A 27283-nucleotide genomic window follows, 5' to 3' on the forward strand; every position below is an offset into this window, starting at 1 on the left:
TCCCAATGTCCAATACCCACCAGATTTTCAGGGGATATAGTCCTCACTGTCCTCTAAAGACCTCCCAAGTTTCAGAGATTGAACCCCGGGAAAGGCATGATCCATGGGTCCCTCCCTTTCCTATCATTTTCTCTTCGCAGTGGCAAAAACTGGACTGTCTGCTGGAAGCTACTTTGAGGGGCTACAAACTGACTTTCCCAATGTCCAATACCCACCAAGATTGCAGGGAACATAATCCTCTCTGTCCTCTAAAGACCCCCCAAGTTTCAGAGAGATTGAATCCCAGGAAAGGCATGATCCATGGGTCCCTTCCTTCCTGTCATTTTTCTCCTCACAGTACTAAAAACTTGAGTGTCTGCTGGCAGCTACTTTGAGGGGCTGGCCCTTTTCCTGGCTGGATAGGACAGAGCGGGAGCTCTCTAGTTTGCAAGGACAGCTGCCAATCAAGCGTGGAGGCCTCAGATTGGGGGCAACCAAAAGACTGCCACCGTTGCCTGGGCGAGGGACTGAATGGCGCAAAGTGTCTGGCTTCCTGAACCAGCAACAGAACGGAACAGAACAGTAGGAAAAGTCGTTTGTTCCGTAAAAACATGGACTCACGGAACGCGTTTCTTTGAAAATGAACCAGCCGTTCCGTTCAGAATTTTGTTCCATGGTTCGTTTTGTGCCCATCTCTATTCCCTACCTATGACAGAAACCCAGGAAAAGATAGGAACTAAAAAGTCATCATAGGCAGTAATTGCACTACATGCTTTCTTTGCTTCTCGCTTAAGTAGATGGGTGATTCTCTGAATGCTGAGCAGAGCAACATGCATGAGGTAAGACTGCACATGGCCAAGCGTAAGCAATACTTAACATGGCCAAGGATTTTAAAATTACTGCAAAATTTACTTCAGTTTAAAAAACCTGAGAAACTAAACCCTGTGACTGGATGGTTGAAAAAGACAGCTTCAATCAATGTGTGGGTGATCTGCAGAAATCAAGATGGAAGCATGGCTGAGGACAGGAGAACATATGAAGCAGCCTTAGACCAAGTCATTGCAAAGTGGAAGCTGTTAGTCTATTGTAGCAAAATAAAACAAAAGTCCAATGGCATCTTAAAGACAAACAACAGTTATTTAAATACAAGCTTTTGTGAGTCGCAGATCACTTCTTCAGATATGTGGAGATCCTGCTTAAAAGGAAAGATTACAAGCGGGGAGAGGAAGAGTTAAGGCAGAGAATGAATTCCATCATGAAGCTTTCAAGTATAAATCTGTGCAGGAAAAAAGAGATAAAAGGCTTAGGAGTAAATCTATTCACAAAACTTTGAAGTATGAGCTCTGAACAATTGCAAATAATGGATGATTTCAGAGGTTTGATCAGATAAGGAAGGTCATGAGTGAAAATTTTAAGGGAAAATTTACAGATATTAGTATAAAGTGATAGTCTGGTAAAACACGTTAATAGCCAATCAAAATTTCTATAAAGTGAAATCAATAAAGTTATACAGAGTGAGGCCACTAGACTATCTACCTCGGCATTGTCTACTCTGGCTTCTGCTCTCCAGGGTCTCAAGCGAAAACAGATCTTTGTCAGCACAGTCCCTGGCATCTCCACCCAAAATCTGTAAGAGGAGATGCCAGGGACTGAACTCACAGCATTCTCCATGTGCTCTACTACTAGTATAAGTAAGTATCAGGTCACAGTCAGATTTATGTTTCAGCTCAAGAGGCCATACAATCTTGTAATGAACAGATGCTAAGTGTTTCTGTTCTTCGGAGAGTTTTCTCACCCCCAACTCTCTCTCTTTTTCATCCATCAAAGCTTGGGTTTTCTCTGCTGATAAATTCTCCTCGGAAAATCCACTCTGGGCCTTGGACTCTTCCAGGTGCTGGATGAGACCTTCTTTTTTTTCTAGTGATAGTCTCAGCTGCTCTATACACCTAAAATTACAAAATTGAAATATTACAACACAGGTCAGGAAACTTGGAGTGGAGTGAAACAATGTCCAAATGTAACACCTTGATTATGGGGACTTTTTTAATTTCATCCCCTTCTCCACAACAAATAACAACTGGTCTAATGGGAAGAAAAAAATCTTAATTGTTCTGCTCCCCCAGTACACACCATACATATTAAGCAAATAAGCAACTTTCACATCAGGACATTTAACTACGATCCTTATTTAAACACCTTGTCCATATAATAAAAGCCTGACCTGTTTCCCTTTCTCTCTCCACCCTTATATGCAGATACACCCCTGCCTGCAACCCAGAAATCAGAAGGAGATTAAGACTTGGAAGGGCAGCCATGAAGGAACTAGAAAAGATGCTTAAGAATGTGTTACTTGGGACCAAGATCAAGATAATTCATACTATGGTATTCCTCATAGGGATGTGCAATTCAGGGTCGAAATTCGGCAAAAATACTGAATTTTTCAGTAACATTCAGTATTATTGAGCTTAAATCTGTATTACCGAATTAATTCGGCAATACCAAATTTAAGATTACCGAATTTATTTGGTAAATTTCGGTAAACTTCAGTAAGTGTGACAGCGCTATTCCTTTGATAAGAAACAGCAAAAAACACTGCTTCCCTCCTAAAAACCAGACAGGAGGGAGGAGAAGGAAGGGGGAGTGAGTCAGAGGCAGAAGGGAAGGGAGGGGAAGGGAGGGGAGAGTGTGAGTGTCCAATCCTTGCAGCAGCTCTCCTTCCCTAGCCAATGGAACTCTCAAGAAGGAAAGTGCCTTTTTGAAACTGCTGCAAGGAGTTAAATTAAGAGGCTTGCCTCAGTCAGCCTCCAATTTGCTCTGGCATGGAGACTGGATCCTGCTTGCTCTGGCATTGTGACTGGATCCTGCTGCCCAGTGAGTGGACTGGATTCCTTGCTGTTGCCTGATTTGAAAGTCATAGATTCACTGGATTTTTCTCTCTCTGGTGGGAGGGGGCTGGACATATTCTTCTCAAGGTGGAAACAAAGACTTACTCTTACTCTACTCAAGGAGGCACATGAGGGGAGATTTGTTTAAGCCCTAAGCGCTTTTAGAATCCTGGAAGAATGGTTTCGGGGAGGGGGGCAAGATTTCCAAGATGCCCACACTACAAACATGATTCCTCGCAGGCCCTGAACAAGTCACCAGTTAAAGCATTGCTTATCAGGCCTAAAGATCTAACCTGTCTTTTTCTTCAAGTGCTGCCACCATTTCCAGATCCTTGGGCGGGATATTTGTAATCAAAGAGAGCTGATGATCAGCAGCCAGTCTTAGAACTCTCTCCCGCTCTGTCGTCGCAAGTGCTTTTTCTAGTTCTTCATGCGCAGTTTTAAGATCCTGTATTCAAAAGCAAAGACTCATGATGAACAAAGTGTTCAGACCAGAAATACAGTCAATATTTCTCCAAGCATCATTGCCGCAACCACCATCTTTTGATGGTTCACACACTCAATAGGCCAAGGATTGCTATTCAGTGGAGAAGAAAATGGGCATACTTCGGAGTCTCCTCTGTGTACACTGCTGCATATGTGGACCTAATTTGTTTAATCCAACAACCTAATTAAAAGCAGAATGGGAGAGGTTGCCAGAAATGAGCATTTATGTATCCAGGCCCACAGGTGGGGTGGCTGGCTCACCCACTGCTTTACACACACATGGAGAGGAAGAAGTATATGCTCCAAAGGTCCTTCCTCCACAGAATGACAATCCCTGAACAACAGCTTCACTGACTCCCAATTTTCTACCAGGCTGAATTCAAAGGTCTAGTTCTTGCTTTTATGTACCCAAGTCTCTCTTTCACCATTTAAGACAACATACTTGAAAGACTGCCCCTGCTGATTGGGCCCACATTTCAACAGATCAGAAATCTAAGGCAAAGGCCTTCTTGGAAGAAGTTACAGTTGTACAGAATGGGCTACCAGAAGATGCATGGAGAGCAATTCATTGTTAGTTTTTCACAGGGTCATCATCTTTTGCCAAATATTTTCCACCATTCTTTGCCAGTGTGGTGTGGTGGTTAGAGTATCAAACTAAGATCTGGGAGACACAGGTTCAAATCCCCACTCTGCCACGGCAGCTCACTGAGTGACCTTGGGCCAGTCATATATGCTCAACCTGACCTACCTCACAAGATTGTAGTGAGGATAAAATGGAGAGGAGAACAATGTTAACTGCTTTGGGTCATCATTGGAATGAAAGGCAAGGTATAAATGAAATAAACAAATAAACAAATTTTGCTCAGTTTTTACTGTGCATTTAATTATTTTAATTTAGAGTGCTGCTAGACTGATTCTTATTTCCTAAGTTTTTATGCGTCATTATTCTAAGTGACCCTAAATTTCCAATAATGAAGGACATCTTATATGCTAATAGCCAAGTGGTCCTGATCTGAGGATACTTAAATCTGGAGACTGGAGCCATGAATGGACAAGACTGATCTTCCTACACACCTGGAAAATTCCCTAAATTTGCAGAAAAATCTGAAATCTAAAAACAATACATTTGAGGGCTTAAGAAACCCCAAAATGATAAAAGGAGTGCCTATCGTTTTAACCAGATGCCTTCAGTAGGCAACCGTAAAAGGTTAGCTAGTATTCTAGGCTTGGATGCTGTCCATAAAAAGGGGGGGACAGGGCCCTATTCAGGACTGTTTTGACCTTCAAGGATCAGTGGGGTCAGGCCCAGAACCACTGGGCAACTTGATACAACATGAGTTGCATGACTCACCCAGGCCTGGCTGTTTGCTGCTGTTCAAAAGCCAGCGTAGTGTAGTGGTTAGAGTTTCAGAGTAGAATCTGGGACAGCCAATTTCAAATCACCACTCTGCTTTGGAAGCTCACTGGGTGACTTTGATCCAGTCACACACACTCAGCCTAACCTACCTCTCAGGTTTGTTGTGAAGATAATATGGAGGCAAAGAGAACGATATAAGCTGCCTCGAGTCTCCATTGTACAGAAAGGAAGTCCATAAACAAAGTAATTTAAGAAAAATAGATGAAGATGGAGGGTAAATAAAAGGTAAGTAGTTTAGTGAGTTTGAAGGAGAGAAGGACATAGGGAAAGGTGAGCATATGGAGGCTGCCAGGTGGAGAGAAAGAGGAAATAGTGGGGGGAAGAAGACACAGGGGAAAGTGAAGAATCCCCGCAAGTCCTTGCAGGTGCCCCACCATGTAGCTTGGCCCGGCACAGCCAGCACCACACAACTTGGCTGTAGGGGAGAGACTGCTGGGGGGCGGCGGAAGCGAAGACAGGGAGCAGACAAAAGTGAGTGGGAAGGAGAGAAGGAAACAGGAAAGGGGAAGAGGCTATGGGGGACAGAGAAGGGGGAGAGAACATGATGTGGGAGGGCAAAATGAGATCCCGCCCCCACAAATTCTTGCAGGTCCCCACATGTAAATATCATAATAGCCAAGTGGCCCGATCTGCGAATCCTTAATCCTACAAATCGGGTCCACTTACACTACTGCCTTTTCTACAGACTTGGGTAATCCCCTGGTTTGCAGAAAAATTTGAACATTTTTAAAAATAGAGGGGGAGTTAAAATCCCCCAAACACACACAAACTAAGGAGCATTATCTACGTTTGTGCACACAACACACTGCTGCTGGCCTGGCTAAATCTACCTCTCTGACCTCATGGAGCAGATGTTAGAGGAGTGGGAGTCGAGCCAGAAAAGTGTAGGCAAACAGTGAAGGGCGAGGGGGATGAGCCAGCCACTGTCATCATCTTTCCCCTCAGGAGCGGAAAGAAGGCACTGCTGAGGGCAGTGGAGTCTTGAGGAGGACAGTCACAGCGGGCATAATGCTGAAGACTGGAGGTGCCAGTAGAGAGCCATCTTCAGCGCCACGACTGCACACAGTAGTTTTCTCAGGACAAACACAACTTTCAGCGCCAACACAGGAGGTGCTGCCTCCTCCCCTTCTGCAGTTGCTGCTGCTGCCAACTCACTTCCACCAGACGGAAGGATACCTCAGCCACCACCATGCGTGCTCAACATTCGGAATGGCTGTGGAGGAATAGGGCAGGGGGCAGCAAGCATGCCAAGGATGGGTTTCTGTGAGTTCAAGCCTCCCTCTGTCACTACAGTTTTTCACCGGACCCCATCTGTCATACACAAAAATGCATCTACAAAAGCATCAAGATGTCTCTCAGAGCTTGGGTTTTCACACACGATGCTTTCATGTTTTCCCTTGTCTCAAAGGGATGCAAATAGGCTGGATTTTGCCAATACAAAAAACAAGGACCACTTTTCACATTGTTTACAGACAAGAGGGGCTCTCTTCTCTCTCTCTCCAAGTCACGCCCACGTCGGACGAGACAGAGAAGTGTAACTTAAGAAACAGTCGCTAACTGATTTGCATCATACACAATGTAATTTAAGGACTTGCCTCTTGCAAAAGGTTTATTCTGCTTGTCAAGTGTTCTTCTACTTGTTGGACCTTCTTACGAGCTTCCTCCTGCACCCGCTGGATTTCAGCATCACCACCCTGAGCCAAGCTTTCCACTGCTTTTCTACAAAGACAAAGCACCCCCCCAGCAGAAATGAAGAGAAAAAACATTATCCTAATGTTTTTGAGTATCTCAAAGTACTTCACATACAATCTCTCAGACATTCTTCAAACAACCTTGCGCGGTAGGCAGAAATTTCTTGCAGGGCTGCCCTTCAGCGGTTCACATCAAGCAGAGGGTAGAGTGGGTTACTTGCAAGCAGACCTGCTAATGAGCAGGTGCCAAATCAAGTTTTCAGCATTTGGACAGAGATTACAAGGCCAATGTTGCAAGGAGGTCCGTATTTCTGCAGCCCATTAATTATCCTGTTACAAAAACCTGATCAGACATACCATCTGGGAGGAGTTGTAGACCTCATCAGCTGACCCTCCAAGGACAGAAACTTGGGAAACAACAGCTATTGCTGATGGAGCATTCAAGATTTAAAGGAAGACTATAACAAAAATGATACTCAGGCGATACTTACGAAGCCTTGATGAGCAATCGTTCCCGCTCCTGCAGCTCTCGTTTCAGGCTCTCCAATTCAACTTTGAGTTCAATATTCTAACAGAAAGAGAAGAGAGTAACGTCTCACTCAAGTCAGAAAGGCAGCCGTGCCCCGAAGCATCATCCCTTACCCACCCGCTGCCCAAATTGGCAGTTTGTAACTTCAATATCTAATTACGTTCAGCAACTGGGAATGAAAAGGCTAAAGGATAAAAACATTAAGGCTGTTCAGCATTGCTAAAGGCAAATTTACACGATTGCATCTAATTCTTCTGCACACGCATACACACACAATGCTACAAAATGAGACAACCATGGCAAATACAAAACAGTTTTCAGACTTTTTTTTTACTTAGTACATTATAATCCTGCCTTTCCTCCAAGTAACTTGCAGTGGAATATGTCGCTCTTCCCTCTTCCATGCTATCCTTGCAATAGGTCATGCTAAAATACTGGCCCAAAGTCTCCCAGTGAATTTCACATAAGAGAGGATTTGAACTTAAGTTATTCCCAGTGTTTAAAACCCATTTTAACCATCACATCACACTGGCTTCATTGCATTTCCCAGGTTTATGTTTCATTTCACCACTCCTGCACACTGGAATAGAGAACTAGAAAAGGTATTTCAAACAAGTGACTTTATGGCGAAGTTTCCCTGTAAGTACTGTTAATAAATGGACCCAATGGATACAAAAAAATTTCTGGGATATTTATACCATATCTTTGACTTTAAAGATTCTTCAAGGAAGCTTATGCTGTTAAAGGCAGAATGAAGAACACATCAATAAAATGTATCAAGCCAAATATTAAAATCCAGCATCAAACTCTGTTTCCAAAAGACCATAAAATTAGCTATTGTTATGAATATGAGCGGGGGAAAGAAGAGGATTAGAGTGGCACTTAAATTATAACAGTTGTGTGATATCAGGCACATCTCCATAGGAAGGAAGCTCCAGGGTTTAGGGGCCACCATAGAAAAAGCTCTGCATCCAGGAGTCACCTGCTAAACGTCAAAGTGAAGAAGATTTACAGGAGAAATCTTCCTTTGGGGAGGCCTTCCTTTGGGGAGGCTCGCAGGTAATGCTGCGACCCTCCCCAAGGAGAAGACCACCTGCAAGGTTTAGAAGCAAATGTGGTTCTTTTGGTTGAGGGTAACTGTGCATGTGGCTTTCCGCAAGCTGCATAGTGAGTACCTCTGCTCTACATAGATGTGAACCCATGAGCAGATGGGGGAATTCCTGGGGCACAAGTCAGTCCTGGACTCTTCCATGCAATACTAGGATGAAGATATACTCTCATGAAAATCATGCACTGCAGCTCAGACCAACACAGTCTCTCTTCTTGACACACACAGTGAAACTCTGTGACTGCAAATAGTGTAAGTCTCCCCCCCCCCCCAAAACCTCCTAGATTTTGTGGAAAGGTCTATCAACATCTAATAGTTACACCTGATAAATGGAACCTGCAGGTTCAAGTTCAGTATGGCAACGAATACCCGTTGCTAGGGGATGGGGGGCAGGGGGCGGGGGGAGGGATCACTTTCATGTCCTACTCAGTGCTTCCCAGGGGCATCTCACTGCCTATTGTTGGGATGGAAACACAATGCTGGGCTACATGGCCTTTGCGTCTGATCCAGTAGATACCTGAAATAGAAATACAGACTTTCATTGTCAAGTCCCTCTGTCTCTCGCCCTGCCATCCTGGCATCCTGGCTGGGACTGCCTTGTCGGTCCCTTGAACCCCGGGCCTGTCAGGCGAGGGCTTCCCCAAAGTCCTCAGAAAGGGTGGACGCCTTGAGTTCTCTCTACCAGGCTGCTGTGCTCCACCTCAGAGGCTGACCCTTCACCTCAGGACCAGACCTCTGCTCTCCTCCCTGGCCTGGTTTTGGAGCCCTCCTTTTATCCCTCCTTCCCTGTCCGCCTCTGCTCCCTTTCACTGTGCCCTGTCCTCAAGGTGATTCCCACTACCTAGGCCAGGCATGGCCAAACTCCCATGCCCCACTCCCGGTTAGCATAGGTCCTGCCACTTGACTGCCCTTGCTGGGTCCTATCGGGGTCCCCCGCCTCCCTGGGTGGTTGCGGGGAGGGCGAATCATTTTCCTACGGGGGGCAGGACTGCCTCTACCCCGGCCTGTGGGCCTGCCTTCCGGGCGATCCTTTGGGCTACGTCAGCCAAGTCCAGGGGCATGCAGCCTGCCCTGGCCAACGGGCACTGCACGTTTGGCTCCTCCCTGGAGCTTCGCCAGGAGTGGCGCATCGTTCTTGGCTGCTTCTGGTGCTCGTCTTCGTTGAGATCATAGTGGCGGCTACCCCTCTGTCTCTTTGTCTCGGCTCGGCTGCAGGGCGCAGCGTGCCAGGCCCGTCTCCCCTCAGGCAGCCGTTGCCCTCTTGCTGGGATGGCTGCCACCACGGCTGGTAAATGTTGCTGTGAGCAGGGGCTGGGTGGGTTCAGGAGTCCAGAGGCATTGGGAGGCCATCCCCGGACATTGGTTTAACTGTGAGCTGTCTGATATGTATTATTCTCTGCTATCCTGCACACCAGAAGAACCCCGAGGCACAGAGCCCCGTGGCACAGAGTGGTAAGCTGCAGTACTGCAGTCCGAGCTCTGCTCACGACCTGAGTTCGATCCTGGCGGAAGCTGGGTTCAGGTAACCAGCTCAAAGTTGACTCAGCCTTCCATCCTTCCGAGGTCGGTAAAATGAGGACCCAGTTTCCTGGGGGTAAAGTGTAGATGACTGGGGAAGGCAATGGCAAAGCACCCCATAACAAAAAGTCTGCCAAGAAAACGTCGTGATGCGACGTCCACCCATGGGTCAGTAATGACTCGGTGCTTGCACAGGGGACTACCTTTACCTTTACCTATCCTGCACACCAGGGTGTTACCAGTAAGTGTGTAATAAAAAGATCACCTTCTGGTTCCTACAAAACAACTTACATCCTACCATGATGTTGAAACCTTCACTGAAAAACTGAAGTGTGCATAACAGCTTCCTAGAACCATCTGACTGGCCTCTGTTAGAGAAGGTGATGTTGGACTAGATGGAGATTTGGGCAGATCCAACAGGCCTATTCTTAAGATTAGAGAAGACACTAGACAGGAATCTCAAGAATAAAAGCCCAGAATATGGGGCTTTTAGTACTACACGTCTTCTTTTAAGTCTTCTTTTAAATAATTTTTATTCTGTAAAATGCAATTTACACATTCCAAGGTAATGCTAAATACTTAAAGAAAAAAATACACAAAACAACTGGAAAGCCTTAAAAGGTCCAGCTTTGAAATGAAACATTTTCAATATATCTGGTATTCCACCACTTTACAAGTCTAACAAAGGGCTTTAACTTGTTGACTCCCTGTCTTCTGTCTTGAAATTTGAATACACATTTAAATTTAGTCATGTCTGCCAAACAAGTGTTGGAAATGTGGTGGACATGTAAAGAAGTCCACAAATTCTGGATAATGATGCATAACCTGTTACAACACATTTTACAATGTACGATCCCTTTTAAACCTGAGATATTTTTGTTAAATTGTGTACCAGAAGAAATTGGAAAAGATCAGAAATATTTTATAATCCATGGAGTAATGGCAGCAAAAACTCTACTGGCATCCTTCTGGAAAAGAGCGATAATACCCCGAGAAGAAGAATTGATAGTAAAGATAATGGAAATGCAGAAATGGACAAACTAACTTCATTAATGAAAGGACAAATAGAAGAAGATTTTGCAGCCCCATGGACACCATTTTATGAATGGATAAAAAACAAATATAGTGACTTGAATGTATTAACTATATGAAGACACTACTATAATGTATTATTAATAATCACAGTTAAATGTTCGATGAAATGTTATGATGAAAGGACATAGATAAGTAGAATTCTAACTTGAGCAGACTCTATGATATATATTGGATATTCCCTCCCTGCCTTTTCCCTTGTCCTCCCCTACTCCTATATGAGAAAACTAATAAAAATCTATTAAAAATAAATAAATAAATTTAGTCGTGTGAACTACTTTGTCTTAAGCAATCCTCAACTGAGGGCCGTTCCTTACTTTTCCATGTGTATGCTAGCAACGTTCTAGTCGAAACAACTGGTTTAACTATCCCCCCTTGTAGCTTATTTTTAAATGTACCCCTTCTGAGTCCTCATAACAACCACACTTGTTATGACCAGACATCCATATCCAAGTTACTGGCATGATTACTGCCACATTTTCAGAAGGCGTCTATCCCCTTTAACTTCATTTTATCACAATTTTCTAGGAGGAAGATACCATCTATACAATACTTTAAAAAGGTACTCTCAAAAAGCAGCAGCCATTGAGTGCTTAATCTCTTGTTTATAAAGAGAGGCCTACACAGATTCTGTTATATCTATTCCAGTTTCCTGAATCAGTTCCCCTCTCCCCCATTTTGGATACCTTTCCTGTGTCTTGTATACTTAATAACATTTCATAAAACACAGATAACATTCGCTTATTGGTTTTGATACCTAAGGATTTTTTCCTCCCCAGGAAACTGGTAAAATAGCCTGAAATGGGCTATTGTTGCTTGCTTAGGGAGCTTAAGCTGGAAAAAGGATAGAAAATTGAGGAAAGACATAAATAGGATGCTGGGCGGCTAAACAGAATGGCTGTCGTCTTAAAAATAATTATTCCACCAAAGGACAGGGGGAAAAATTGAACTGCAGTTCGACTATCCTTTGTGCATACAAATACAAGACAGAGAGCAACATTCCGTGACACTGTAGTGTGACCTAAAAACTGAAGCCACAAAGCAAATGGTTTGATTTTGGCCCCAGAACTGCACCCCTTACTTTTCCATATAATAATCAGGGCTTTTTTTCAGCGGGAATGCAGTGGAACGGAGTTCCGGAACCTCTTGAAAATGGCCACATGGCTGATGGCCCCGCCCCCTGATCTCCAGACAGAGGGGAGTTTAGACTGCCCTCCACAATCTCAACTCCCCTCTGTCTGGAGATCAGGGGGCGGGGCCATCAGCCATGTGGCCATTTTCTCCGAGGGCAACCCACTGAGTTCCACCACTTCTTTTCCCAGGAAAAAAGCCCTGATAATAATACATATGATCCTTATTGTATGAGGCCCTATTCCACATGCCCCACCTTCAGAATGGAGGTGGGAGGACTCTAAGCACAGGGCATGTTGTGGTGGCTCCAGCAGAATACTGTTAGTGTAACCCTCAACCTGGCACCAAACCTGATGTTTTTTGGCTCCAAGTGAATGTCTGGGTTTGCCCAGACATTTACGATTTGCTAATGGTTGGTACACATATTGTTAAGTGGTTTGTCATTATGTGTGTCTGTGTCCTTATTTGCTGCATTTGTTTTATAATGGCTGAACATTATTTTACAATCATTGTAACTGTTTTACTATCACTGTAGCATTTTACTCTGACCCGAATGCCCTTCTTCATTATACTTGATTTTATTGCAATTCATTAATTTTACTGGAGTCTTTTGCTATGCGGAAAGCACTTCAAGAATTTTACTGATGGTGGAGTATAGAACTATATTAAATAAATATTTAGCTGCCATTCAATTCTCTGTAGAAGATGAAATAAAATTAATTTGTTTTTTTAAGCCTATACAAAATTGCCTAAGTCTCAAATGTATCTAAAAAAATTCAAAGTCTAGTAAAATCAAAGTAACAACGGTTGCCATTTTGGACTTCCATCACTGATTTTAATTCTGAGGTATATGAATTTAGAAAAGCACACACAACTCTTGGTCCAAATAATGTAACACTTGTGTCACATTAAAGATAAACGGTTATTGATTGTATCTACGATGTACCTAAGATTGTACCTATGTCTCCAACCATTCACTGTAGAAAAGCACAGGATTGATCACTGAAGGACTGGGAGGTAGAGACAACCTAAAAAGAGCACGTTGCTCTAATTCTGACTTCATTGCTCGTAAATTCCAGGTTGTGCTTTTATTTGTACCCTCGTGTTTTTCCACTGGAATAGCTACTTGTCTACTCTGTTAAGTGTGCATGAAAATAAAGTCTAACAAGAGTGTCTGCAGCCTTCTTTACAAGTTTGCTTAACATCAAATGTGCTCTAGTCTGTCAGTGAGAATGTATAAAACTTGATGCTCATTAACCTTGCTAAGATCTCATCCTTCTTCGTTGTCAGCTTCATCAATGCTCTGACATACTTCGCAACACTAAATCTGTCATCTACAAATGTCTGCATGTAACAGTGACAAAAAATACAAAGCCAATGCAATCTCAGCCACTTCCACCCAAATCATATGCAGGAAGGTACTGAAACTGCAGGATCTGTTACTGGGTTCATATCTGACATACTATCACACAACTTCCACCTGCGGATTGGAGTTGGAAGATAACTCATGGTTCTCTCCAACCAATGCTTAGAGACCTCCCACCACCACCCTGATCCCTCCCTGAATTCATTAGGAGCAACAACAAGATAGACTGTTGTACAAGACTGCCTTGCTCGCTAATGAGCTGGGCGAAACTCTTTCCAATTTGTTTTTAGATCTTTGGACTGCCTGCGTAGTGGGTGATTTGTTCTCTCGAATGTTGGAGGGTACTTTGCTCAGACTGCAAAATGCAATTTGGAGCACTCATCTGCAAGTGTTAACTGTAATGGTATTGTCTTCTCCAACTTAGCAATGACCGTACTCTTCAGAACGAGTCATTGCAGAAAAGTGCACATAGATGAAATGGGAGAGATGACCCCGTTGTTACATGGCATAGATCTATCCAGTGTATCTTAGATTAAAATGTTTTATTTTATATTTTTTGCAGTTGCCTTTTACTTTAAATTGCTTCACTTTTATGGGACCAGCTCACTTGAACTATATATAAACTCAAAGATGACAAAAAGATAGTTGGTTTATGCTGATCCATCTTTTTGCTATCAGAAGCAGATTTCCAGCTGTAATGAGGGAGGGGAAACAGGTGAGACTAGGACAGGACTGCTTCTAGGGCACTTCCTCATATTTCTAGCATGAACAGCTGAAGACAGCATAATAGATACAGGTTCAATCAGTAAATGTTTGATTATCTTTAGTTGGACACAAATTCATACTGTCGGCCAGAGAGGTATAGCAGTTAGAGACACTCAGGTTCGAATCCCCACTCTACTATGGAAGTTTGTTGGGTAACCTTGGGCCAGTCTCATACACTCAACCTAATCTACCATATAGGGTTGTTGTGAGGATAAGATGGAGAGAAGGAGAACTATGTAAGCCACTTTGGGTCCCCATTGAGTTCAATTGTACGGGATCAATCCACTTGGGAGTCAAAACTCACAATGGTGGCTCAACATGGCCTTCACCCACTTTGATTTTACTAGAGTTTGGATGTGTTTAAGATACATTTCAGAGTCCCCCCCCCCCCCGCCCATTTTTCATTAAACAGTTGTCCTAATGAGGGAAAGTGTTGTCCTTGAGAAGTATCACAGAAGGGAGGGAAGCCCATCTACAATTCCTGCCCATGAGTGACAAAGCTATATCTGAAAGGGACACAAGTAGGGGAGGGGGGCAGAGTCCCTCCTCCACTTCTAAAAGGCAGCTCCAGGATTGTGGGGCAAGAGGTGTGCCTTTCCTCTTCCCTCCCAAACAGGGGTATTTAGATAATGGCAGCAGCAAATGTCTTTTTTTGTTTACAAAGCAGTGCACCTTCCATATTGTGTTAAATAACAGATCGATCACTTCTGCACTACATTACACAAATACTATATGGACAGATTCCCATTTGCAAGGTAAGATGCTTCTTGGAAAACTTGTCAAGAGAACAAGAGAAGAGACTCTTCATTATTTTACTAGCAAACAAGAGTCTGAGGAGGTATACTATACTATCAAAGCAAGTATTCAATCATCTAGGACAGATATTGATCTTTATCAATAGGCTCAACTCAATAATCATGCCAAAGCACCCTACAGGAAAGCTTGACTAGGATCTGGTGCAATATCAGAAATGACAAACCATGGTTTGCAAGCTGCCAGCAAAACACAAACAGAAACCCTGTTTCAAAGGTAGTTTGTACACTATGGTTTTGCACAATGTCTGAATTGACAAGTTGTAGCTGTGGCAATTGCTTCATGTTAATCACTTACGCTTTAATTCAAAAAGGTTTCATCTATGCGTTTTGGCATTATGCAACTTTTTGCCGCTACCATATCCTATTGTATTGTTTTTCCACTGACTGTCCCAACCGCTGATCGTATTGTATCTGTCTTTTTGTATTTTATTGTATTTTTGCTATGAATATCCTAGTTATAGAATGTTCTAGTTATTGATTATATTTTATTAACTTGCAGCATGTGATCTGCCTTCGGTCTCAGTGAGAAGGACAGACTATAAATAAGCAATAATAATAAATAATAACAACTCCCAAATTTATTGCATCATGGAGGCAGGAATGATCTTCTGAAACAGAGTGTTGAGAGGACAGTAAACAAAAGCTAACAAACATCTCTAAAGTCCTGGTTCACCTATTAACTGGAAGAACAAACCACGGTTTAGACCCTAATCATACTATGGTTTATGCTTGCCATCCAAGCCAAACTGGAAAAACAGTTTGACCGTTGCTTCCTGTTGAGATTTTAGACAGTGTCCTAGGTTGAGTCATGAAATAGTTAAATTGTTGTTCAGTTTGTTTAGTCAGATAGCTAGTTAGCATAGAACCGCTTAGGCCTGGAGTGAAAGTTCCTGCCAGAGTAGGGGGAAGTATTATGCTTAATTAAGGGATCTAGGACTGTCTATTGGATGAACCAGTTTATTGGGGAGCAATTAATTAGCAACATATATTAAGGTTTTATTGCTATCTGTTCAGTCTCAGCCTCTCCCACTCTCAGTCACTGTCTCACTCTACCCTGTTCCAGTTAATCATCAAGATGTAGATAGTTAGCTATTCTTTATTTTCTAGCCAAATGTACCCTTTTCCCTGATATGTAGTAAAAGTATTTTTCTAGACCTAAAACAACACAGGACTCTATCTATTTATTTCTATGGCGCTAATATTAAACTCTGCAACTTTAAACCCCAACACTTCCAATTCAGGTTTGGAGAACAAATGCAACTCATAATTTGCTGGTTTGGCTGGAATGAAAAATCGCAAAAGGGAATTCACCGGAGTATAGGAGGGGAAGAAAGAGTATGGAAGCCCAACCTTATTCAGGTTGCACCGATTAGCAGTGTGATGTTGCATGAGAACAGAGCCAGTGTGGCTCAGGAAATAACACCAGTTTCTTTATGTCAGGCACTAGCGGCTGCATAAATCACACACACTCTTGGGAACAGGCAGCTCAAGTGTTGTTGTGGTTTTTTAATACTATGTGCACACATTGCGGCTGAATTATTTTAATGTGTGCATGCGCCGACACAACACTTACAGTACCCTTTCAAATATTCAATTGTTCATAAATCTATATGGCCTTAGAGAGCGAAGCGGAAAAAGAAACTCGTGCAAGAGAAGCAGCCAGTTTAGATGAGTATGAATCATCTTTCTGCCACAGTTAGTTTGATGTGAGAGGATTATAATGTAATTTCTGAAAGTCTTTGTTTTACTGATAAGAGAATAAGACTGAACATGCAATTTAGATTAAGTAGGAAAAAAGTGCTTTGAGGGGGAAAAATCCTACAAGGCAATTGTTTTATGTTAAGTATTGAACCATTTAAAAACTAATCCCACACATCACATAAAGGTCATGCAAACCCCTCATTACTGCACATTTATTTAGCCGAAATATAATGAAGCAGATCTGCTGAAACCTCCCACATCCACATTCAAGCAGGTGTGGAACTAGCAAAGTGAGCAAGAGAAGCAATCGTTTGTAGAAGAAAACATGGTGGCCCATTCCACTGTTACCACCAAGCCTTCCCCACCTCCCTCTATATACGTTAATTCCTTCCTCCTCTGTCTGGTTCAAGGAAACCACAGGGAGCAATCCTAAACAAGACTATACAGAAGTCAGCTCCATGTTATTCAATGGGGCTTTCTTCCGGGAAAGTGTCCGTAGGATTGCATCCACAGTTTACCACCACACCCAAACCAGGCATATGATATTCAACACTAACTACAGTTTGCTATCAAGCCAGAAGGAGACATAAATGACATGTGTGGCGAGGAGGAAACACACGAGTCCACAGCACTCTCCCAAAAGCCAACCCACGGTTGGGCCAGGACGTCTGCATTTGGGCAAGCGAGGCAGAACGTTTTCAAATACCTACAATTCGGTAGATCTCTTCACTTGGACCATCAAATTTCTGCTGCATTCGTTCTTCCAGAAAATATATGCGCAGTTTCAGATTGAAGTTCTCTTTTCGCAGCTCAGTGATTTGCTGTGGAAGAAGGGAAAAGATTACGTGAGAGATACATGAAACAAATACAACAGCATGAGACTGGATCCCGTCTAAATTCTGTTGTTTCTCTGCCTGCTGTTCCCAGGGGATGGGAGCCCCCAAGAACAGTATGAGGGGGAACTGAGGGGGCTGAGGAGGAGAGACGAATTGTCCCCACAACCTTTTGCACATACGGATCTTTGCAAGTCTGCATAATTGAAACAGATTTTTAAATGTATCTACAATAGTAAAACTCAAAGCAAATATTTCTGTTGAGAAACTTCTTCACTACAGACTACGCTGAGGCCCAAGATTAATATATCACCATGTTTACATTTAATTTATATAAAATATATGTACTATGACTTTCTTAAAAAGCTTAAATACTATCAGGGTACAACTGAAAAGGCCATTGAATTCAATAATTCTGCACCTTTTTTTACACAGAAATGAACTAAGCACATGAACATCCCAGATGTGGGAGGGGGAGAAGAAGAGGCTCAGAATACATAAGTCATGGTCTGCCAAGTGTCCAGCTTGAGGGAGCTGATACCCATTACTTCCTCTGCACCCTACACCAAAAAGGGCTGCTTGCAAAAATGCCCTGGGATCTTAAGGAAAGAGTTTATTGGTTAAATTATCCATGGGTAGGAAGTTCTGATTGATATCTTAACTTTTTGACAGAATCAAAAAAGAATTCCCTGTTTCTCAGGAATCCCTTGACATATTAGCCAAAAAGGAGCAGCAGACATTCCTTCTACTCAAAGAAGGATCCCTGAAAAAGATCATGAATGGAGGGGGCTACATGGCAGATTTGTATATTGAATGGGTCAATGTTGTATATTTGAATGACAGAGGTTCAAATACCTGCTCAGCCATAAAACTCACTGGGTGATGCTGAGCCAGTCAACTCCCTCTCAACATCATCTACCTTGAAAGTGTAAAATGGGGGAAGGGAGAACTAGCTAGAAGAACAGCAAAATAGAAATGTGATACGTTAATATGGGAGATCTCTGTTAGATCTTTACTCTCTGCCCTACAACAAACAGAACTACAATTCCCAGCTCTCCCTACCAAGAAAAAAAACCTGTTAAACCACAATGAACGCAGCATAGTTCTGAAAGAACGAAAAGACAGTAAGAGTTACAGAGTAAAAAAATTAAAACTCCTTCCCATCTTGCAGCTTCAGGTTAAAAGTAGTGTCCGGGGTCTGAGGCTCAACCCCCGGACTTGCTGTGAGAAACAGCTGGGGTCAGCCAGGAAGGCAGCTACTCAGCCGCACTGACAGACCAGGTCCCAAATTTGCCAGCAACAGAGGGAAGTAAAGAGACACCCAAGCCTCAGAGAGTCAAACGGGGCAGGTGGAGGCCGGCCAACCCCACCCTCCAGTGGGAGGCTGGGATCCCAGGCGGAGAGAGTGAGGGTAACCAGGAGGAGGCCCAACCAGAGGGAGAAGGCACAAGAGGCAGGGACAGCCAGCCAGCAGCAAGCCAGCCAGCAACCTTACCAGCAGTGGAGGAAAGGCAGCCAAGGCAGCACCGGGCCATGCCCCAACTGGCAGGCAGGCTAGAAGGGGTTAGCAAAGACCAGGAGGTGCTGGGAGCAAAGCAACCACAGGTGGGGCTGCCTGAGGCAACCAGCAAAGGAAGCACTGCAGCCAGCAAAGAAGGCACAAGTGGGGCTGCCCAGAGCAGCCAACAGAGCAACCACAGGTGTGGCTGCCTGGGCCAGCCAAGGCCCTGGCTAGAGTGTTGGGGGCGTGACTGGCAGGTGGAGCTGGGAATGGGTGAAGGGATATAAGGGAAACACACACACAAGCAGGGGTGGAGAGTGAGGCATGAGGGAGAGAGAGACAGAGGAGTTGGTACAAGCGTGTAAAGGAGAGGAGGAGGAGGAGGAGAGGGAGTATGACAGACCAGGAAGGGAGATGGAGGGCCGGTCAGAGGCAGGCAGGGTGGAGGAATGGACAAGAGAGAGCGAGGGTGATATATACCCCCCTCCAGTCATAAACCCAATGCCCAATTGGGGCCTGCAGGCCGCTGCCCATAAACCTTTGACAAGTGGTGGGAAGGCAGGAGCCAAGAGGCCTCAACCTAAGGAGGTCAAAGGCACCACCCAAAGACCCGCTACAGGCACTAGTACATCAGGTGCAGCCACGCCTGGATGCAGACCTGATAAGTAGATTAAAATTTCTGGAAATTTTGAAGCCATGGGGGGAAAAAAACCCTTTTCCCAGGGGGTAAAAAACCCAGAAATGCTGGGGAAACTCAATATATGAAATATTTACTTTATCAACCTGTATTTATTTTGCTACTTTAACTAGATAAAATGCATTATTTAGAAGTTGGTTAATATAACATTCTACTATCCAGAGTATTTATGGAAGCTTAAAATATTAGTGACTTCTATAAACAAATTTCCCAATATAGATACTCGAAAGACAGAGAATTCACATGAAAGATACAAACTGCTGTATCTGATACTACCTTAACACATTAACTTAGTTTATACCATCTGAAACTCAAGAAAAAGTACATGCTGAAAATAGAAAACACAAATTTTACTATAAACAATAAAATAATTTAGACACAAACAAACAATCTCATACTGTCACGACAGTACTGCAGGAATATCTGGATATAAACTATATAACTTTGACCTATGCAGTATTGCAATATCATCTTATACATTATAGCATATTAATTGTGGGCAAAATTAGTCTCATTTAAACAATAAATATAGTACATTGTATATGTGTGCGCTATACACTGGAATTATCATTTGCTAAATACTGTAGATTGTCTTATCTAAAAGAGTTATATTGCACATTTTGAAGGCATAAAGCTTTGTCTTTTAAAAAAGCATTTCAGTGTGACTTTTGAGTATATATATTTGGAATTTTTCATGTTATTTCAAATTATTTATTCGTTTATTCCATTATTTCTCATGGGAGCCCGATGATGTCCTGGGGAACCCCAGGGTTCCACGGAACCCTGGTTGGGAAACACTGGGCTAGAAGTAAACCCCTCTCTAGGGAAGACTGTACTTTCTTTAGACACAGAGAAGAAGCTCTCTTCCATCTGGAGAAGCTTTTTGGAGACGCACAAACCGACATTTTTACCTAAGGATTCAATCTTGCCCGCTAGGCAAGAGACAATAGGGAGAAATCCCAACATAGAGAACTAAGGTAAAACTGGACTTTAAAATGCAACTTCACGTAATATTGGCCTGCCCAATTTAAACATTATTTAGGATAAGTATCAAGTGTAGGAAAAGGAGACTGCAGCATTTTTTGCATGGGCAATTTTTGCCACTTTTCGTCTAACTTCCCCTTCAGATTTCAACGTGATGTTTCAAGGGTTCTCTTCTAAGTTTTCTGTCTGCACTTTTTCGTGGAGAGAAAATTCGGAAGAGAACCCTTGAAATGCCATATTGAAATCTGAAGAAGGAGTTAATCATCCAGAATTTAGAAGAAAACCCGAAGAGGTATGGGGCCAAAAGCAGCAAAAATCATCCATGCAAAAAAAGGCTGGCATGTTTTCACCTTTGCTGTGTGCCTGAGCTCAGCATGGATGCTTGAACAAACCATGTGTAATTTTTAATTAATTTTTTCTACTTGCTTATGTTTTGAATGGTCTAAGCCCACTCTCAGGAAACATGCCATGCCTGCAATCTGAAGTGTGGTAACGGAGAAGGAGAGCAGATAAGCTCATCATCTCTAGAGCCTGATAGCTTGAAACTGCAGAGTTGAAAGAGATTGCCCCTGCACTAGCCTGCTGGAGCGAAACAGGCAGCGTAGCCTCTAAACAGCAACACAGGTACAGAGTGCTACACACACGACTCTGTTTAGCAGGGAATACTCTTAGAGTTGCTGATGCTAGCTGTTTTTATCCCATTTGTTTTTGGCACCCCTTTGGAGCCAAGAGAAGGAGCAGTGGTGCCAAGCAGAGACTTGGGACAGCTGCAGAGGTTTTCCGACCTCCGGGGACCAACCCAAAGGAAGAGGGAGGGCTTGCAAGGCCATCCCCTCACACAAGCATTAAATACAGCAGGGATATTATCACTAAGACAAGGATCTTGAAATTAATCCTAGCCAATTGAAAATTCAAGGTGGCAGGTAAAGGGCTGGCTTTGATTACCCTCTCTTTGTCTTCCCTTCCAGGGCTAAAAACCCCAGGGGGCAGAAGTTTCAAGGCAAAGCCATGAGGGCAGGAGTTGAACTAACCCCCCTCTTCCCCAAACCACAGTCTTGCTACAAGTCAGAACCCTGCTTAGCTCCCTGAAATAAAACAGGGACGATCCATTAATCGATCTCCCAAGACCTCATCAATTTCAGTCTTCTTCCTCTGATGACTTCAGATATCAACTATGTGCCACTAAAGGCAGTCAACAGCACTCTGAAGACGATGGTACGCCCAACTGTCCTTCAATGTGAGGTGCCTCATTTTCCCACAGGGAGTGAAATATCCTGAGAATTTCACAAGGAGAAAAGCCTTTTAAATTTTTTTAAAGTGAGCAAGTATGAAACATTCATTCAAATAAAACCGCCCCCTCTTCTTCCCTCACAACCTGACAGACGATTTCCAAATGGAGGAATCGAATATGCCAATAAAATATTGATGTCCATCCCTTTGTGGTGCAGGTGTAGAGTTTGCAGGCAACCCAGCTTTATTAGAATGTGCAACCTGAGAAGATAACAGTGGTTTCCAGCATTCAACTCTCCTCCGGGATAAACTCAGCTGCAAAGTGTTCAAAACGGGAAGGTGCTCCAATTCCCTTTGAGGGGCTTGTGCCTATCGAATTGTACCTTAGGCTGCAATCCTGTCAGTTGTTACTTACTGGGAGACTGCATTGCGTGGCAGCAAAGACAACGAGCTGCAGCGTAACAGGCTTCCAGCTCAGTTTTCACCTCTGCCACAAACTCAGCGGGTGGTCTTAGCAACCTCCTGCCACTTGGACACCCCACTCCCACAATATGAGAACAAATAATAATGATAACAACAACAACAACAGTGCTTATATACCGCTCTTCTAGACAGAATAGTTCACCCAGAGCAGTGAACAAAGTGTTATTATTATCCGCACAATCAGGGCTTTTTCCAGGAAAAGAAGTGGTGGAACTCAGTGGGTTGCCCTTGGAGAAAATGGTCACATGGCTGGTGGCCCCGCCCCCTGATCTCCAGACAGAGGGGAGTTTAGATTGCCCTCCGCGCCGCTCAGCGGCATGGAGAGCAATCTAAACTCCCCTCTGTCTGGAGATCAGGAGGCGGGGCCACCAGCCATGTGACCATTTTCAAGAGGTTCTGGAACTCCGTTCCACCACGTTCCCGCTGAAAAAAAGCCCTGCCCACAATACAGCTGAGGAGCTGGGGCTGAGAGGAGTGGTTTACCCAAGGCCACCTACTGAGCTCATGGCAGTAGTGGGATTCGAACCAGTAGAGAGCTGATTTGCAGCCGAACCACTTAACCACTGTGGTGCAGCAGTTCAATACTGGTTTATCTTCTAAGGATTACAAGAAGATAATGTGCCTGAAGTACTTGGAACACTGAAAGCACTATATGAATGTGAAGTATTATTACTTCAGAATAAGTTTCATTTAATTTAGCGAGGCTTACTTCAGAATGAATCAGAAAAGAGGTTTTCACACGGGATGAAGGACATAAAGCCGCTGGCACCTCACAAACCACTGTGTAGTTAGAAAGGCAGAAGCCTTTCCTAGCCCTGCTGTTCAGTAGGAAACACAGGCTAAAATAACGTAAATGAAAATAAACACACACTATTAAAGCAATGATTCCAGGGACTAGACTTGGGGATTTATTTTCCTTACAGCATCTGCATGCCACTTTTCAATTCTCATTTGCAGATCAATCTGCAGCATAAAATGCAAGCCATGAAAAACCAAGAAACAACAAATGAGCAATGAACAAGCCAATAGATAAAATGCAGCAGAACTGTTCCTCCATGCAAGTTGATAGCAATGAAGAGGGACCCCGTTTTTAAGGCACTGTGGAAACAGAAATTTTTGTTCTGTTTTTGGACGGAGAGAAGTCATTTAGGCAAATTAACTTCCTGCAAGCTAAAACGTCAGATCAACTCCAAGTCATACTCCTACCGGATCACAATCTCGCATCCATGACAAACAGTATTCTAAATTGGACCTCGAGAGCAGACCTTAAAACACTGGAGAGCAGACCTTAAAACCCATGGTAAAACAGAATTTGGAAGTTTCGGGGTGTTTTTTTAATATATATATATATATATATATATATATATATATATATATATATATATATATATATATATATAAAAATTTTATTAAAATGGTTTTTTAAAAATACATACAGCCTAAAACAGATAAAGAAAAACCAAAAAGAGCGTGGGGGGGGGGGATATACGTATATAAAAACAAAGGGGGAAAAATGCAGGAAGAACTTTCAATTTTCTCTACGACAAATATCGGCATAAATACAGCATTCACAACTGTGGCCTTATTATCATACTAAAACTTCATTTGTAGTCCTCTTTCTTTTATCTTTTTTCTTTACACTCTTACACTTCAAAACCACGTTTATTTTTTCCTGTTTCTCACACACAGTCAAGAAGAGGTTTCCAGTTTGCTAAAAATATGGATAATGTTTTCTCTTTAATCAGAGCAGAAAGTTTAGCCATCTTGGCTAGCTCCATCATCTTCACAATCCACTCTATTGTAGGTAATATCGGACTCTTCCGTTTTTGAGCATACAGTAGCCTCACCACTGTTGTCATACATAAAAATAACGTGCCACGAATTTGGAAGTTTCAGACAACACACAACACACCTCTGCAATGTGTTGAAGGCATTCCTTTGTGTTGCATTGAAATGATGTGAATCTTGTGTAGGAAAGCAGTCGCCAAAAATATAATGAAGTGCTGTACTGTGGAGCTCAGCTAAATACTAGAAGTGGCCAGTAGGTGTCTTATTTTGTATGGAGAAGCAGCAACAGACAACTTTCTGTATAGCTTTTAAAAGGTTATGATAATCTCATTTGCCTTCTAACAAACTCCAGTTTAAAGAATAAAAGCAATCAGCCAGTCGCTTGGGAATGCTAATTATCTGAAACAACCTCTTAATTTTAGAGTGTCTGACTAGCAGACTTGCCTTTAAATAATGTATGAAATTTGTCTCCTTAATATAGTCATGAAACACTCAACTGATTGGCATTTTCACAATCATCTGGGAGGTTTACCAAGTACCTTACTTAGGGAACGTTCATGATTCTCGCCTATTCTAACACGAGAGAGGCAGCAACGTTTATTGGCATTACATCCATATTAACAAAAAAACACTCGACGCAACCAGAACTCAGTCTACAAATACACAACTCGCCTCATAGACGCAAGATACAAAAATGTAGCTACAGTTTCGATAACTTTTTGGTTCCGAGTAGCCAATAGGAAGATAACTTTACATTTATCAGATTTTCCAATTTGCTCTCTCAGCAGCAGATCAATGAGTGTGGGGTGTATATCACAGTAATAAGTACAATACAAAAAAACATGTTCCAGGGTTTTCTATGTCTCACTGAGCACAAGTGCATAACCTGTTAGCATATGGCATTTTATGGAATCTCCCATAAAGTGTCGCAGAAGGTAGCACATTAAACCGAGCTAACGAATAAGCTCTGCGATAATGTGAGGCCATTAAACAAGTGAGATATTCTGCCCTATACCCATGGGGTAAAAACCCCAAACCTAGGGGTGAACATCTGCCTATTGCAAGACTCCTGAGATTCTGAATCTCGATGTCAAGGAGTCTTTGTCTGATCAGTGCATAAGCTGATTTTTCTGTGAGGGAAAGTAAATCTTCAGTATTAATCCCTACTGAGTTAATTTTTTTTCGATGTTGTTAAGCCACATGGATGGCTGAGACTCCATCAGCATGTGAAAGATGAGGCTATCCTCATTATTCTTACACTAGAACCCTAAATATTGTTAGTTTGCGTTGTTCATCTTTTGTAATGACTTTGCATAGCTTGAGGATCCAATTTGATATACCCATTTCTCAGCAGAATTCCCTACTGTGTGAATGAAGAAACAGGGTACTTACTGGTAGGAGGCAATATGAGCAGAGAGGGAGGGTCAGAAGTGGATATGGGAGGTGCTCAATGAACACCCATCTCCCAAACTGCCCTTAACAAACTATGCATGTGTACACTTTGGCGGGGGAGGGAGAACAGGGATTCTATTCAGCCCAATGGAAATTCTCTTCCTACTAGGAACTATGCACATACAGGGGAAGATTGCATTTGGGGCATTTCTGAAGTCCACCACTACTCTTCTTCCAAAGATTAATAGTCCAAAGGCAGCAGCATTCAGATGAATACTTCACAGAAGCTATGCTGGACAAAGAGCGGCACTGCCAGATAGATGATCACTCTTCAGGACACCAGTTGTACAGAAAGTTGGTCTAGCTGCAGCACAGAGGTTAAGTGGCTGGGTTGCAAATTAGCATTCTGTTGGTTCAACTCCTACTACTGCCATGAGCTCAGCAGGTGGCCTTGGGTAAGCCACTTGCCTCAGCCCCAGCTGTCCAGCTATATTGTAGGGATAATAACACTCACTTTGCTCACCGCTCTGAGTGGGGCAATAAAGAGTAGTATATAAGCACAGTTATTATTAACTAGCAACAATGCCCATTGCATGAAAAAATACAACAGCTCTAGAAAACTGATTCAGCGGGCCCCCTCCTGGCAGCAAGTGGTCACTTTGCAGCAGCCTCAAGGCCAGAGTCATCAACAATGCGCCTGCACAAGGATAAAAAGTGAGTCTTCACCAATACAGCTTGCCTTTTATATAGTAAGATACTTGCACTCTGCTTCACCTTTGATCCAGAGGCAGTTTACATAACATTTGTGGAAGCTTTAGCAGGACTGGCTGTGGGAGAATTCATGTTTTAAATGCAAAAGGTCTCTTATGAGTCCTTAGCATTTCCAGTTAAAGGACCTCAGGTGGCAGAAGTTGTGAAAGACCAGTCAGAATAAATAATCCTGGATGAAGAAGGCCAACATTCTGACTTGGTATAAGGCAGTTTCAAAATAATAAAATAATATTGGGATTTTTTTCCCCTGCCTGTCGCATAAACTACTGCTCTTGGATGTGAAGAGTACATGGCCCTATTACACCGCTAAAAGCAGCCACAGGTCAGAAGTTCTAACAGCCTACTAAAAACTGCATCAAATCTGCCGTCCCTGATTTAAACCACAAGCCAAAGAAGTCATTTTCTCTCAACTATTATTTATTTAGGCAAAAACCGATTCCACTTCAAACTATCAATGAAAGAAACCATGCTACTCCATGAACACATTTTGATTTATAACTAGTTTACTAAAAGAAATCTCCAAGCACAAGGTGCGGTTTCAGAATACTGTCACTCGTAAAAACAACAACGAAGAATCTTGCTTTGTAAGAATAATGTGGGAGTTGTATCGGCAGTCTCAGGGAGAAGTGGAGGAGGTCTGGATTAATCATTTAACGGCACGTTCACAAACACCTTTTCCAGCATGCTGCAAATAATCTCATTAAAACTACAGCACACTACTTAAATTAGAGACTAAGTCATAAACTGGCTCACTTACATTTTCAAAATCCTTCATGGTCCGAGCTCTGGTGGGTGAAACTGTGTCTTCTGCCACATCTGGTAATGCTACAAATTTGAAAGAGCAATTACAAGGGATTCAAGCACCACAAATAGCAGGTATATTCGCATTCTGTAGAATGTGGCTCAAAAATTAAACACTCACTTTTATGACTAAGCATAGGTTTTCATTTTTCCCAAAGCACAAACTATGGTTTGATCTCTTCTCCCTACATCAGAATTTCAAACCGGGATTAAAATGTGGTTTGGAACCCTGATTTGGTGGGAAGAGAAAAAAATTAGAGATTGCAGCTCAAACAAAACTGCAAAACTATGGTTCACTGTGGAAATGTTTAATTTTCCTA

The 27283-nt window shown here is 42.8% G+C and overlaps 1 protein-coding gene across 2 annotated transcripts in view; it reads right to left on the reverse strand.

Moving 5' to 3' along the window:
- The window catches only part of CDK5RAP2 (CDK5 regulatory subunit associated protein 2), a 179188-nt gene that overhangs the window by 142288 nt on the left and 9617 nt on the right, over positions 1-27283 (reverse strand). Inside the window, exons 3-8 of one of the 2 annotated variants that reach the window (XM_054998013.1) lie at positions 26920-26987; positions 17194-17304; positions 6950-7026; positions 6363-6486; positions 3158-3312; positions 1775-1925 (exon numbers count right to left, since the gene is read on the reverse strand). In XM_054998013.1, coding sequence (XP_054853988.1) covers positions 1775-1925; positions 3158-3312; positions 6363-6486; positions 6950-7026; positions 17194-17304; positions 26920-26987 — 686 coding nt within the window. Of the gene's footprint in view, positions 1-1774; positions 1926-3157; positions 3313-6362; positions 6487-6949; positions 7027-17193; positions 17305-26919; positions 26988-27283 lie in introns of those variants that run through there. The other variant, XM_054998011.1, reaches the window with a different exon arrangement.

This window comes from Eublepharis macularius, chromosome 14 (assembly GCF_028583425.1).
Source record: "Eublepharis macularius isolate TG4126 chromosome 14, MPM_Emac_v1.0, whole genome shotgun sequence".
Lineage (NCBI taxonomy): Eukaryota > Metazoa > Chordata > Lepidosauria > Squamata > Eublepharidae > Eublepharis > Eublepharis macularius.